The sequence below is a fragment of the Rhinatrema bivittatum genome, chromosome 9, assembly GCF_901001135.1.
Source record: "Rhinatrema bivittatum chromosome 9, aRhiBiv1.1, whole genome shotgun sequence".
NCBI lineage: Eukaryota > Metazoa > Chordata > Amphibia > Gymnophiona > Rhinatrematidae > Rhinatrema > Rhinatrema bivittatum.
Window position 1 is genome coordinate 259,597,873 of NC_042623.1, and position 14,466 is coordinate 259,612,338.

Sequence of the window (14,466 nt, forward strand, 5' to 3'; positions counted from 1 at the left end):
CAGTGATATAGTTAGCATTCTGAATTGTATTTCCTGTTTAACTCAAACTCAGTATACAAAGAAATATTAAAATGACAGTAGTATGCACCTAAATACTTTTAATCTTAACTTATGATACATGTTAAATTTGTAATGTTGGATTCCATACTAATGTGAGATTTTTACTTTGATCCTAATTCAATAAGCAGAGAAATATTTTGTTCCCTTTCTTGAAGTTACTGATTGTATTTAATATAATTTAAAACCTTCAGCTTGTATTTGCAAACCAGACATCTCTTACAACGCATGCATAATGTATTCAACAAAATAGCTTTATATGGAAATAATAATGGGCCGTAGCATAGTCACATAATGTAAAGCAACATAACAATATAATACAGCTTGCAATTTACTAACAAGATTACAACCATAACTTAAACAAAATCTCAAGAGACCCAGCACAGAGAAAACAGCAATAGGATTTCAAAAGCCATTATATATGCTTGATTCAGCCGTCGAAGCTGTTGCATTATGAACATGTAAGCATTGCAAGCATTGACCCCCATTTCAAATCAGCAATCCCCTGCCATCGAAGCAGGGGACCAATTGCAATTACGTTATCACCCCCTTCCCACCATCGAAGCAGAAGGGTGCTGCTGTGAAGGCAGCAGCTCCATCTACCAACCAACCTACTCCTAGTGTATTTGTGGGGGGGGAATATCAGGCTATTGTCAGTCTCCATCCAGAGTCAGCTGACTGTGCCTGGCACCCTCCTACACCTATGCTGCGACAAGTTCGTCCCCTCGCCTTGCCTCTCACCCATAGGTCTTGTTCTGGGTGGGTAGGCAAGCAGAGCAGGGATGATCAGAGCAAAAGGGGGGGGTTCAGGCACTGGACTAAGGCACTTAGGGTGAGGTTACCACCCCAGAGCCAAACTCCTTCCTCCCTATCTCCTAAGCTATTGCTTTGCCTCTCTCCCCTTTCTACCTCGTCATCCCCTGAGTATTTCATCTCCGTATCCCAGCCTCTATTACCTTCCCCTCTGTGCCTTTTCCCCCATTCATTTTGTGCCCTGCTCTCTTTATTGTGGAGATGCCAGGTGTATTCTTGTTTGGTGATATCCTCTTTCTCTCTTTGCATGAAAGAGGAAAATGAACCCCTAAGTATTACAAGAGTACCCAAATCAGTTTTAATTTTGTTTTCATCTTTAAATAAGAAAAGAGGATTTTCTATTTTTTTTTTTTTTTTACAACCCACCAGTAAGACTGTGATTCTTCATAAGCAAAGTTAGCCAAAACACTTTAAGAAAAATGTATGTAAAGAGTGTTGCGAGCAGGGAGGTGGACCCTTAGGCTGGCCTGACAGAGTGAAGAGGTGGAAGAGGAAGTGCACTCCGTGGAGAACAAGCAGACTGGGAGGTGGATACTGGGAAGGCGTTGAGCAGGAGTCTTCACCCTGGAAGCCCAGATCCCCCCCGGGAGGAGCCCGTGAGGAGCTCATGGGCTCCTCCCTGGAGACCCGAGGTCCCCCTGGGAGAAGCCCATGAGGACCCGGGCCACTGGGACTTAGGCGAGATGAGGGAAGCAATCCGAATTCTAGGCAGGGGGCAAGCACGGAAGACCGGAAACAGGCAGGAGTTAGGAATCAGAGAATCAATGCCAAGAACTGAAGGAGATCCGGAACTGGAACTGAAGTGGGAACTGGAACAGAAGAAGATCCGGAACTGGAACTGAAGCGGGAACTGGAACAGAAGTACAAGCAGGTCCTGGAACCAACAAGGAAGCAGGCAAGAGTCAGCAGAGCGCAGCAACTAAGTTCCAGCAAGGAACCTCGTTGCAAGGAGTCTGACTGAAGCAGTCGCCGGCTTTAAATACTTGCCGGCGTCTGACGTCACTCTAAGGGGCGGCCCGTGGTCCAGCGGGAAAAGCCCTTTAAATTGGGCCGCCTTGCACGCGTGCGTGCCTAGGAAGGGAGGGGCTGGATTCAGAGGCACGGCGGCGTCTCCCTCATGGAGATGCCGCTGCGAGGCCGGCAGGACAGGCCCGACCGGCCGCAGACCCCGTCCCCGGCATGGAGCGCGGCGGCCCGAGCTGCGGACCCCGACAAAGAGGCCCCGTGGAGAAGAGGGAAGGACCCGGTCGCAAAACCTGTGACCGGGACCGCAACAAAGAGAGCAGACAAGTAAACTCTTAAAATCTGGATTCCATTTTCTCATCAATAAGTTGTAAACCAACCCATCAATTGAACCAGAAATGTAAAGGCATTAATAATAGCAATAATAAATAAATAGGTAGAGAGAGGCATTTACTTCACTCTACAAGAAAGAAACTGATTTGTTTTATTTCTGTATTTGACAAGAAATGTTTTTCACATGTCTAATTTTACTTTTGATCAAATCATAGGTACATTCAAAATATATTACATTTTAACTGAGTTATTAAAACAGAACATTTAATTAAGAATAAAAAACATGTAAATAATTAGGTTGTTGTTTATTTAGGTTTGTGGAAGACCGAGAAACCTGGGATGTATACAAACAATTTTTGTGGGGACCGGCACTTTTGATTAGTCCAGTATTGGCTGAAGTAAGCATGTTTAACAATTCATTTTGAATATTTCAAATCACCGGGCACTGGGAATGTAGCTATGTTGCTTGTATATCATTGCTTTTCCTCTTATATTTCAGGGAGAAAGACATGTGAATGCATATATACCTATGGCACGATGGTTTGATTATTACACGGTAAGAAAATGAATTGCCTTCATAGTTGTCCTATTGTTGCCATTTTATTTTTCTCAAAATTAAAAAAGTTTGATATTAAAGCTAAATGGTTGAAATGTGTGCAATTCTGTGCTTTCACCAAGGAAGGGCCAACCAAAGAAACACATTATTTTCTTTATGATAGGTCTTGATCTTCATTTTCAGATTTTACTTTTTCCTTGGAATATCAGTGTTCTAATAAATAAAAATAAAAAAAAAAATCAGTAGAATAAAGACTTTTCCATTGATTTTTCTCCTGTGTTATAATGAAATCGTTTTTCTACTGATTTTTTTTTTTTGTTATAACTTTGAAATTCTCAGCAGAAATAACATAATAAAAACGGAAAAGTCCCTAATAATGTGCCAAACTTTGGGCGGTGATTTATAGTACATTAGGAAGATTAAGAACAAATCAAGAACACAGATCGTGATTCTGAAGTCAAGCGGACTCCCCTGCGCTTATCCACATTGTACCCAGGTTCCCACAAAGTCTGTGAGCAGAGTCTCATGAGTGTACGGCTTTGAGCATCTTTCCCCCTTCAGTCTTAAGAGAGGGGATTGCTTTTTTTGCAGGCAAGCGGAAGAATTATTCCGAATTTATAGATATAGTAAGCCCAGGGCTATGGGAATCACAGTCCCTGCCTACAAGAATTACTCCAAGTCTGTGAATATTCCTTTCTCATTTTCCTATTTTTTTTTTAAATTGAATTAACAAGAACTTTTTATATACATTTTGAATATAATAAGTATTAGCAGCTGGGTCTGTCTGGAAGAAAGGCTGCAATTTCCCTGTCCTCCTCTTCTAGCATTTAAATGACTGTGCAAGACAGCTTTTTTTGTGTGTGTGTTTGACTTATGAGTGCAGCCTCACATCCTGGATAGTCACAAAAGCAGAGCCCCCTCCCCCCATCCCCCCTCCAAGTTAATGTAATAAAATTCACACCAAATAAACATTATAAAGTTCAATATAAGATTTGAACACTTTTAGGTGAGGTCATTCAGCGTTCTATGGCTATGCTAGCAATAACAGAGCATCCTCCTGAGGACTCTGCAGTCCCTCCTGATGAATAGGAAGGGCCCATTCTGGAGGCCTTGTTGGGGAGGAAGCTGAGTAACCCCAGGAAGATGCTCTGTTATTGCTGCTCAGGGGAGGAACCCTGGAGCGGGCTCTTTCATTTCTAGGGGTGAAGGGGTGATTGTCACATATTTTATGTTCGGATTAGTAGGAGAAATCACCCCCTACTAACTAGTGATCTGCAGGACAACACATTTTATTTTATTTTTTTCATTTTGAGGGATTTTAAAACTATTTTTTGGTTTGTTTAAAGTTTTTTTTTTCCCAGTTCAGTTCATTTCTCAAACCAAAAAATAATTAACAAACAAACCCGCACAAAACAAAACTCAAGAAAATGGGCTTCCCGAAGGACCTCCAACGTCGCTCCTACCTTGCAAAGACAGCCATGGATCCTAGGCCTTGCTAGCTGGCCTAAAGCAGGCCAAGCCCTGGCCTCTGAGGACCCCTCCAACCTTTCCATCCACAACTAATAGGCACAAAAGTGACATCACAACTTTTCAATTTGGGAACTCCCATGGAAAGGGTAAATAGGGCTAAGGAGATCCCTGGCACTGGCAACTTGATGCTATTTTTGTGCAAGACTATTTTCGAATTGTTCCATTCAAAACAAACCAAAAATGGACTTATTGGTTCAGATGAGTAATTCATTGAATAAAAAAGCACAACCCGACAGTTCTTTCACTTTAGAATTGTTAAGCATGAGGGATTTTGTGGTAGTTAGTATTGGTATTACACTTTTTCGTGCTTATATCCACATTACTAAAAAGTTAATGCTATTGAGGGAAAGCTTCAGCAAACTCATTAAAAATGTATTTCAGAGCATCTTGTTCCTTTTTAACATGCATGCAAAAATTATACTGTGTCACTTGCTAAAACCTATTTAGCACACTTATGAGCATAAGAATATAAGAACATAAGAAATTGAAATGCTGGGTCAGACCAAGGGTCCATCAAGTCCAGCATCCTGTTTTCAAAAGAGGCCAAACCAGGCCACAAGAACCTGGCAAGTACCCAAACACTAAGTAGACTCCATGCTACTCATGCCAGTAATAGCAGAGGCCATTCCCTAAGTCAACTTGAGTAATAACAGTTAATGGACTTCTCCTCCAAGAACTTATCCAAACCTTTTTTAAACCCAGCTACACTAACTGCACTAACCACATCCTCTGGCAACAAATTCCAGAGTTAAATTGTGCACTGAGTGAAAAAGAACTTTCTCCAATCAGTTTTAAATGTGCCACATGCTAACTTCATGGAGTGCCCCCTAGTCTTCTATTATCCGGAAGTGTAAATAATCAATTGATATCTACCCATTCTAGACCTCTCATGATTTTAAACACCTCTATCATATCCCCCCTCAGCCATCTCTTCTCCAAGTAAAAAAGCCCTAACCTCTTTTGCCTTTCCTCATAGGGGAGTTGTTCCATACCTTTTATCATTTTGGTTGCCCTTCTCTGTACCTTCTCCAGTGCAACTATATCTTCTTTTGAGATATGGTGACCAGAACTGTACACAGTACTCAAGGTGTGGTCTCACCATGTAGCAATACAGAGGCATTATCACATTTTTTGTTTTATTCACCATTCCCTTCCTTGACTGCTGCAGCACACTAAGCTGATGATTTGAAAGTATTATCCACTATGATGCCTAGATCTTTTTCCTGGGTGGTAGCTCCTAATATGGAACCTAACTTCTTGTAATTATTGCATGGGTTATTTTTCCCTATATGCAACACCTTGCACTTGTCCACATTAAATTTCATCTGCCATTTGGATGCCCAATATTCCAGTCTCACAAGGTCCTCCTCCAATTTATCACAATCCGCTTGTAATTTAACTACTCTGAATAATTTTGTTTCATCTGAAAATTTGATAACCTCACTACTTTCTAGATCATTTATAAATATATGGAAAAGCACTGGTCCAAGTACAGATCCCTGAGGCACTCCACTGTTTACCCTTTTCCACTGAGAAAATTGACCATTTAATCTTACTCTCTTTTTCCTGTCTTTCAACCAGTTTGTAATCCAAGAAAGGACATCACCTCCAATCCAATGAATTTTTAGTTTTCTTAGAAGCCTCTCATAAGGGACTTTGTCAAATGCCTTCTGAAAATCCAAATACACACTGGAGTAGATTTTATAAAACAACGCCCGCGCGTACTTTTGTTCGCGCACCAGGCGCAAACAAAAGTACGCCAGATTTTATAAGATACGCGCATAGTCACGCGTATCTTATAAAATCCGGGGTCGGCGCGTGCAAGGGGGTGCACATTTGTGCACCTTGCACGCGCCAAGCCCAGCGCGTGCTGCCCATTCCCTCCGAGGCCGCTACGAAATCGGAGAGGCCTCGGAGGGAACTTTCCTTCGGCCTCCCCCACCTTCCCCTCCCTTCCCCTACCTAACCCACCCTCCCAGCCCTATCTACACCCCCCCACCTTTATCGCAAAAGTTACGCCTGCCCGCGCACACTGGCCAACCGCTGCCGCGTGATTCCCAGCCCGCGTGCGATTTCGGAGGTCTCGGCCACTCCCCCTAAATGCTCCCGGCCGGAACCATGCCCACGGCCACACCCCCATAATGCCCCCCGAATGACGCACTGCTGCGTCATGCCCCCCGACACCCCCCCCCCCCCCCAGGAAAGCCCTGGGACTTACGCTCATCCCGGGGCTTACGCACACCGCCGAGCCTATGCAAAATAGGCTCGGCGCACGCAGGGGGGTTTTGAAAGCGTTACGCACATAACGTTTGCGCATAACCCTTTTAAAATCTACCTGTATATCTACTGGTTCAGCTTTATCCAGTTGTTTATTGACACTTTCAAAAAATGAAGTAGATTTGTGAGGCAAGACTTCCCTTGTGTAAATCCATATTGACTGTCTTCCATTAAACCATGTCTTTCTATATGCTCTGTGATTTTGATCTTTAAAATGATTTTCACTATTTTTCCTGGCACTGAAGTCAAGCTCACTGGTCTATAATTCCCCGGATCGCCCTTAGAGCCCCTTTTAAATATTAGGGTTACATTGGCCACCCCAGTCTTCAGGCACAATGGATGATCTTATTGAGAGGTTACAAATTTTAATCAATAGATTTGAAATTTCATTTTTTAGTTCCTTCAGAACCCTAGGATGCATACCATCCAGTCCAGGTGATTTGCTACTCTTTAGTTTGTCAGTCTGGCCTACAACATCTTCCAGGTTTACAGTGATTTGGTTCAGTTCATCTGACTCATCACCCTTGAAAACCATGTCCGGAATTGGTATCTCCCCAACATCCTCATTAGCAAACACAGAAGAAAGAATTCATTTAGTCTTTCTGCAATGGTCTTATCTTCCCTAAGAGCCCCTTTAACCCCTCGGTCATGTAATGGTCCAACCGACTCTCTCACAGGTTTCTTGCTTTGGATATATTTTTAAAAGTTTTCTTTATGAGTTTTTGCCTCTACGGCCAACTTCATTTCAAATTCTCTCTTCGCCTGTCTTATCAATGTTTTACATTTAACTTGACAAGGCTTATACGTTTTCCTATTTACTTCAGATGGATCCTTTTTGAAGGATGCTTTTTCAGCTAAAATAGCCTCTTTCACCTCACCTTTTAACCATGCCGGTAATCGTTTTGCCTTCCTTCCACCTTTCTTAATATGTGGAATACATCTGGACTGCACGTCTAGGATTGCATTTTTAAACAATGTCCATGCCTGTGGAACACTTTTAATCTTTGTGACTGCACCTTTCAGTTTTTTTCTATTTTCCTTATTTTATCAAAGTTTCCATTTTGAAAGTTTAGTGTTAGAGCTGTAGATTTTAAAGATGTGAATTGGAACCGGAATCAGTTCCGGTTTCATGGACCATCGGGAAATTCTGTTTCCCGTGGTCCGAACGGTTTATTTTTTTGACTGTTCCCGAGCCGATAAACAAAAAACCCTCCCGACCCTTTAAATCTAATTCTTTAGAATCCCCCACCCTCCTGACCCCTGAAAACTTTCTTAAAGTACCTGGTGGCCCAGCAGGGGTCCCGGGAGCGATCTCCTGCTCTCAGCTGCCATTAAACAAAATGGTGCTGATAGCCCTTTGCCCTTACCATGTGACAGGGGCTATTAGTGCCATTGGCTGCCCCTGTCACATGGTAGGAGCAATGGATGGCTGGCACCATCTTTAAAAATGGCACAGGCCATCCATTGCTCCTACCATGTGACAGGGGCTGGTCAATGGCACCGATAGCCCCTGTCACATGGTAAGAGCAAAGGGTCCTTGGCACCATTTTGATTAGTCATCCAATGGCCTGAGAGCGGGAGATCGCTCCCGGGACCCCCTCTGGACCACCAGGTACTTTAAGAAAGTTTTTGGGGGATCTGGAGGGTGGGTAGATTTAAAGGGTCGGGGTGGGTTTGGGAGTTGTTTTTGTGTGCCCTTTCTTCATGCACCCCCCCAAAATGATAAGAGAACCCCACAAAAAGTTTGTGGGGGGTTTCCTATCATTTTCAGGGACCCCCCGATTTTTGACAAGTTTGAAAATATCGTATGATATTTTCAATCGTCAGAAAAATGATTCACATCCCAAGTATATTTACTTATTGTCTCCCTTCCAGTTATTAGTTCAGATTTGTTCAAGTTATGATCACTATTGCCAAATGGCCCCACCACCGTTACGTCTCTCACCAAATCCTGTGTTCCACTAAGAATTAAATCTAAAATAGCTCTCTCTCTCATTTGTTCCTGAACCAATTGCTCCATGAAGCTTTTCTTTAATCCATCTAAGAACTTTATGGGGTAGATTTTAAAAAATTGCGCGATCGCATACTTTTGTTCGCGCACCAGGCGCGAAAAAAAGTACACTGGATTTTATAAGATACGCGCGTAGCCGCACGTATCTTATAAAATCCGGGGTCGGCGCACGCAAGGGGGTGCACATTTGTGCAACCTGCGCGTGCCGAGCCCGGCGCGCGCTGCCTGTTCCCTCCAAGGCTGCTCCAATTTCGGAGCGGCCTCAGAGGAAACTTTCCTTCGCCCTCCCCCCACCTTCCCCTACCTTACCCTACCTAACCCACCCCCCCGGCCCTATCTAATCCCCCCCTTACCTTTTTTGGCAGATTTACGCCTGCTAAAAGCAGACGTAAATCTGCGCGCACCAGCAGGCTGCTGGCGCACCGTCACCAGACCCGGGGGCTGGTCCGGAGGCCTCGACCATGCCCCCGGGCCAGCGCCACGCCCCCGGGCCGCCCTCGAAATGCCGCGGGCCGCCCCCGAAATGCCACGTCATTTTGCGAACGCCCCCGACACGCCCCCTCCCCGCCCCTTTTAGAAAGTTCCGGGACTTACGTGCGTCCCGGGGCTCTGCGCGCGCCGGCGGCCTATGCAAAATAGGCGCGCCGGCGCGCGCAGGGCTTTTAAAATCCGCCCCTATGTCTCTAGCATGTCCTGATGTTCCATTTAGCCAGTCGATATTGGGGTAATTGAAATCTATTATTACTGCACTGCCAAATTGGTTAACTTCCCTGATTTCTCTTAGCATTTCATCATCTTTCTGATCATGTTGTCCAAGTGGATGGTAGTATACTCCTATCACTATACTCTTACCCAACACACATAGGATTTCTACCCATAAAGATTCTACTGAGCATTTAGTTTCTTGTATGTTCTTTATCCTGTTGGACTCTATATTATCCCAAACTTAAAGTGCCACACCCCTACCAAGTTGATCCTCTCTATCACTGCGATATAATTTGTACCCTGTTATAACACTGTCCCATTGGTTATCCTCCTTCCACCAGGTCTCTGAAATGCCAATTATGTCAATCTCATCATTTATTACTATACACTCTAACTCTCCCATCTTACTTCTTAGAATTCGGACATTGGCATACAGACATTTCAAAATGTGTTTTTTGTTTGTATTAACAACCTTTTTTTCAGTTGATAGGGATAATTTGGTAATCTTTAGCTCAGGTGATTTCTTTTACATATAGGCACATGGACTGCGTTTGCTTTTATTGGAACCTCTCTTTTGGGATGTCCTAACTATCCTGTTTCATTAGTATCTTTCAAGAATACATTCCTTCGAACCCTGCATTGCTGAGTGACTGTCGGTTTCCCCCCATGTTCAAGTTTAAAAGCTGATCTATCTCCTTTTTAAAAGTTAGTGCCAGCAGCCTGGTTCCAGTCTGATTAAGGTGGAACCCATCCTTTCGGAAAAGTCTCCTTCTTCCCCAAAAGGTTCCCCAGATATTTACAAAACTGAATCCCTCTTACCTGTACCATTATCTCATCCATGTATTGAGACTCCATAGCTCTGCCTGCCTTTATGGACCAGCATGTTGAACAGGAAGCATTTTAGAGAATGCCACCGTGGAGGTTCTGGATTTCAGCTTTCAACCTAAAAATCTAAATTTGGCTTCCAGAACCTCTATCCCACATTTTCCTATGTCGTTGGTGCCCACGTGTACCATGACAGCCTGCTCCTCCCCAGGACTGTCTATAATCCTATCTAGGTGATGCATGAGGTCTGCCACCTTTACACCAGGCAGGCAAGTTACCAGGCAGACTTCACTTCCACCAGCCACCCAGCTATCTACATTTCTAATAATCGAATCACCAACTATGATGGCCGGCCCAATCCTTCCCTCCTTGGCAGTAGCCCTGGGAGACTAGTCCTCAGTGCGAGAGGACAAAACATCACCTGGAGAGCAGGTCCTTGCTATAGGATCAGTTCCTGCTACACCAGGATGATGTTCTCCAAGGCAGCACTGGGACTGCCAGACTGAATTTGGGACTTGGCTACAATGTCCCTGAATGTCTCATCAATGTACCTCTCTGTCTGCTGCAGCTCCTCCAAGTCTAACATTCTGGCCTCCAGAGATCACACTAATTTCCTGAGAGCCAGGAACTCTTTGCTCCAGGTGCACTCATACAATTTCTCACCGGTGGGTAAAAAATTATTCATGTGAGACTGGAAAACCCCCCTCTTGCTGCTGGCCTGCTGCCTTCATCTTAATTTTCTTGAATTCCTAGTTAAGTTTAGGATACCAAGGGAGTTGGAATTAATGTGCTTGTGTCCTACAAGGGGATGATTAATAAGGGCTGGTGCAATAGTATGATTTAGATAAGAGCCTGATTGATTTTTAATGAAAAAGTGTCTCCTGCCTAAAAATCAAGGGTTGAGTAAGGGTGGGTGGGAGGGAAAGATAGACACTAGAATTAACTACCTCTGGCTTGCTTATTTTCTCAGACACACACAAACTCTAAAGAATATATCCCACTATTTCACCTTTCTCCAAACTTGTTTTTTTAAGTTGAAAGATTTCCCAAAGCTATACTTACCAATCCTCTCAACTACCATTAAGTTAATCTTCTACTGCAAAGGGTGCAGGGCCTCTGGAAGCTGGGGCTGTAGAGTTCAAATCCTGGATCGCTTGCTGTGACCTCTGGAGTCCTCTCCCGGGCGATGCTGAGAGCAGTATGCAAATGAGCCTTCCGGTCCTCTTTTACTGCAAAGGTTGCAGGGCCTCTGGAAGCTGGGCCTCTGGAGTTCAAACCCTGGATCGTTCGCTGTGACCTCTGGAGTCCTCTCCTTAGGGATGCTGGGAGCAGAATGCAGATGAGCCTTCAGATCCACTTCTACTGCCATATGCTATATGCTTCTATATGCTATTGCTATATGCTTTTATAGATACAGAGTTTCTGTTTTCCTCTAATTGTGATTCTGATATGGATTACAATTTGCTTTGTGACTTTCAAGACATTTTTAAAATTATGATAAATAAATAGCATTTATATGCATACCATCTATAAATGAATGAACCTAATAGAAAAACATGCCAAAATATTTTTTCCAAATGAAAAATATCCCAAAACCTTTTTGTATGCCCATCTATTCATCTCAGGTTTTTTAAATCATACTGCAGAGCTAAATTACTTTTTTCACATGTATGTGCATAAAACCTGAATTTTGTGGGTATAAATCAGCTTTTGAAAATCATCTAGGAGTTTGTGCCCATAAAAAGCATGTGCAGAACAGATTCCATAAGAACATAAGAAATTGCCATGCTGGGTCAGACCAAGAGTCCATCAAGCCCAACATCCTGTTTCCAACAGAGGCCAAACCAGACCACAAGAACCTGGCAATTACCCAAACACTAAGAAGATCCCATGCTACTGATGCAATTAATAGCAGTGGCTATTCCCTAAGTAAATTTGATTAATAGCTGTTAATGGGCTTCTCCAAGAACTTATCCAACCCTTTTTTGAACCCAGCTACACTAACTGCACTAACCACATCCTCTGGCAACATATTCCAGAGCTTTATTGTGCGTTGAGTGAAAAAGAATTTTCTCCGAGTAGTCTTAAATGTGCTACTTGCTAACTTAATGGAATGCCCCCTAGTCCTTCTATTATTCGAAAGTGTAAATAACTGATTCACATCTGCTCGTTCAAGACCTCTCATGATCTTAAAGACCTCTATCATATCCCCCCCTCAGCCGTCTCTTCTCCAAGCTGAACAGCCCTAACCTCTTCAGCCTTTCTTTATAGGGGAGCTGTTCCATCCCCTTTATCATTTTGGTTACCGTTCTCTGTACCTTCTCCATCGCAACTATATCTTTTTTGATATGCGGCGACCAGAATTGTACACAGTATTCCAGGTGCGGTCTCACAATGGAGCGATAAAGAGATATTATGACATTTTCCGTTTATTAACCATTCCCTTCCTAATAATTCCTAATATTCTGTTTGCTTTATTGACTGCTGCAACACACTGAACTGACAATTTTAAAGTATTATCCACTATGATGCCTAGATCTTTTTCCTGGGTGGTAGCTCCTAATATGGAACCTAACATCATGTAATTACAGCAAGGGTTATTTTTCCCTATATGCAACACCTTGCACTTGTCCACATTAAATTTCATCTGCCATTTGGATGCCCAATCTTCCAGTCTTGCAAGGTCCTCCTGTAATGTATCACAATCCACTTGTGATTTAACTACTCTGGCCGCTGCAAAACGCAGCGGCCATGATCCTTACAAACACATGTCGTAAGGACCACATCACACCTATCCTAAAAATCCTTCATTGGCTACCCATCCATTATAGAATACTATTCAAGACTCTCACCATCATCCACAAATCTGTATACCAGCAATCCACACTCCAACTCTCCATCCCTCTCGAACTACATACTTCCGCAAGACCGATCAGATCCACCTACAAAGGTTCTCTCAAGGCCCCCCCTAACAAATCCTCGGTCCACAACTCCATTCATAAGCGAGCACTTTCGACAGCGGGTCCGCTCCATTGGAATTCGCTTCCCCCGGATATACGCCAGGAACAATGCCATCTCTCCTTCAGAAAGAAACTGAAAACCTGGCTGTTCACTCAAGCTTACGGTTGAAGGAACCTTTATCAAACACTTTGTCTCTCACCCTTGACTGCCTCCCTACTCCCCCTACCCCCATCCCTGCCCTCCCACCTCCCCCGCTGCTTAACCCTCCATGCCTCCCCGTCCACAAGAGTTATGAATAATTGTGAATAATTACCTAAGATTAACCCACAGCTGAGCTTAATCTAGCTGATTTTGTATCGCTGTCTTTGGTTTTCATTGTTTTCAATGACTATTTTAGCACTCTTCAGTTGATATCGTTTTAAAATATCTTTCCTGTCCTCCAGCTCCCAAGTTTTTCGCTCCCTGTTTGATGTAACTTTTACCTTCTATATAGTTGTTAATTGGTTTCCCCTGTTCTATTGTAAACCGGTACGATAAGACCGCGTCTTGAGTATTGGTATAGTAAAAGAATTTAAATAAAAATAAATAAAATAAAAAATAAAAATAATTTTGTATCATCCGCAAATTTGATAACCTCACTCATCGTATTCCTTTCCAGATCATTTATATATATATTGAAAAGCACCGGTCCAAGTACAGATCTCTGAGGCACTCCACTGTTTACCCTTTTCCACTGAGAAAATTGACCATTTAATCCTACTCTCTGTTTCCTGTCTTTTAACCAGTTTGTAATCCACGAAAGGACATCGCCTCCTATCCCATGACTTTTTAGTTTTCTTAGAAGCCTCTCATGAGAGACTTTGTCAAACGCCTTCTGAAAATCCAAATACACTACATCTACCAGTTCATCTTTATTCACATGTTTATTAACCCCTTCAAAAAAATGAAGCAGATTTGTTAGGCAAGACTTCCCTTGGGTAAATCCATGTTGACTGTGTTCCATTACATAGAAACATAGAAAATGACGGCAGAAGACGACCAAACGGTCCATCCAGTCTGCCCAGCAAGTTTCGCACTTTTTTTTTCTCATACTTATCTGTTACTCTTGACTCTTAGTAACCTTTTGGTTCTATTTCCCTTCCATGCCCACCATTAATGTAGTGTTGGATCTGCATCTAAGTGAAATATCTAGCTTAATTAGTTAGGTGTAGTAACTGCCGCAATAAGCAAGCTATACCCATGCTTATTTGTTTACCCAGACTAAATAATTCAGTCCTTGTTGGTTGTTGCCTGTATATAGATCCACTTTTCTTCATTCCCCCTGCTGTTGAAGCAGAGAGTTATGCTGGATATGCATTGAAATTGAAGTATCAGACTTTCTCCTCTGCCATAGAAGCAGAGAGTTATGCTGGATATGCATTGAAAGTGAAGTATG

At 43.1% G+C, this 14,466-nt stretch overlaps 1 protein-coding gene across 1 annotated transcript in view; it reads left to right on the plus strand.

The window, feature by feature from the left end:
- Window positions 1-14,466, plus strand: part of SI (sucrase-isomaltase) — a 350,476-nt gene that overhangs the window by 318,520 nt on the left and 17,490 nt on the right. Inside the window, 2 exon segments of the mRNA XM_029616444.1 lie at window positions 2,480-2,564; window positions 2,666-2,722. Of these exon segments, the coding sequence (XP_029472304.1) occupies window positions 2,480-2,564; window positions 2,666-2,722 (142 nt within the window).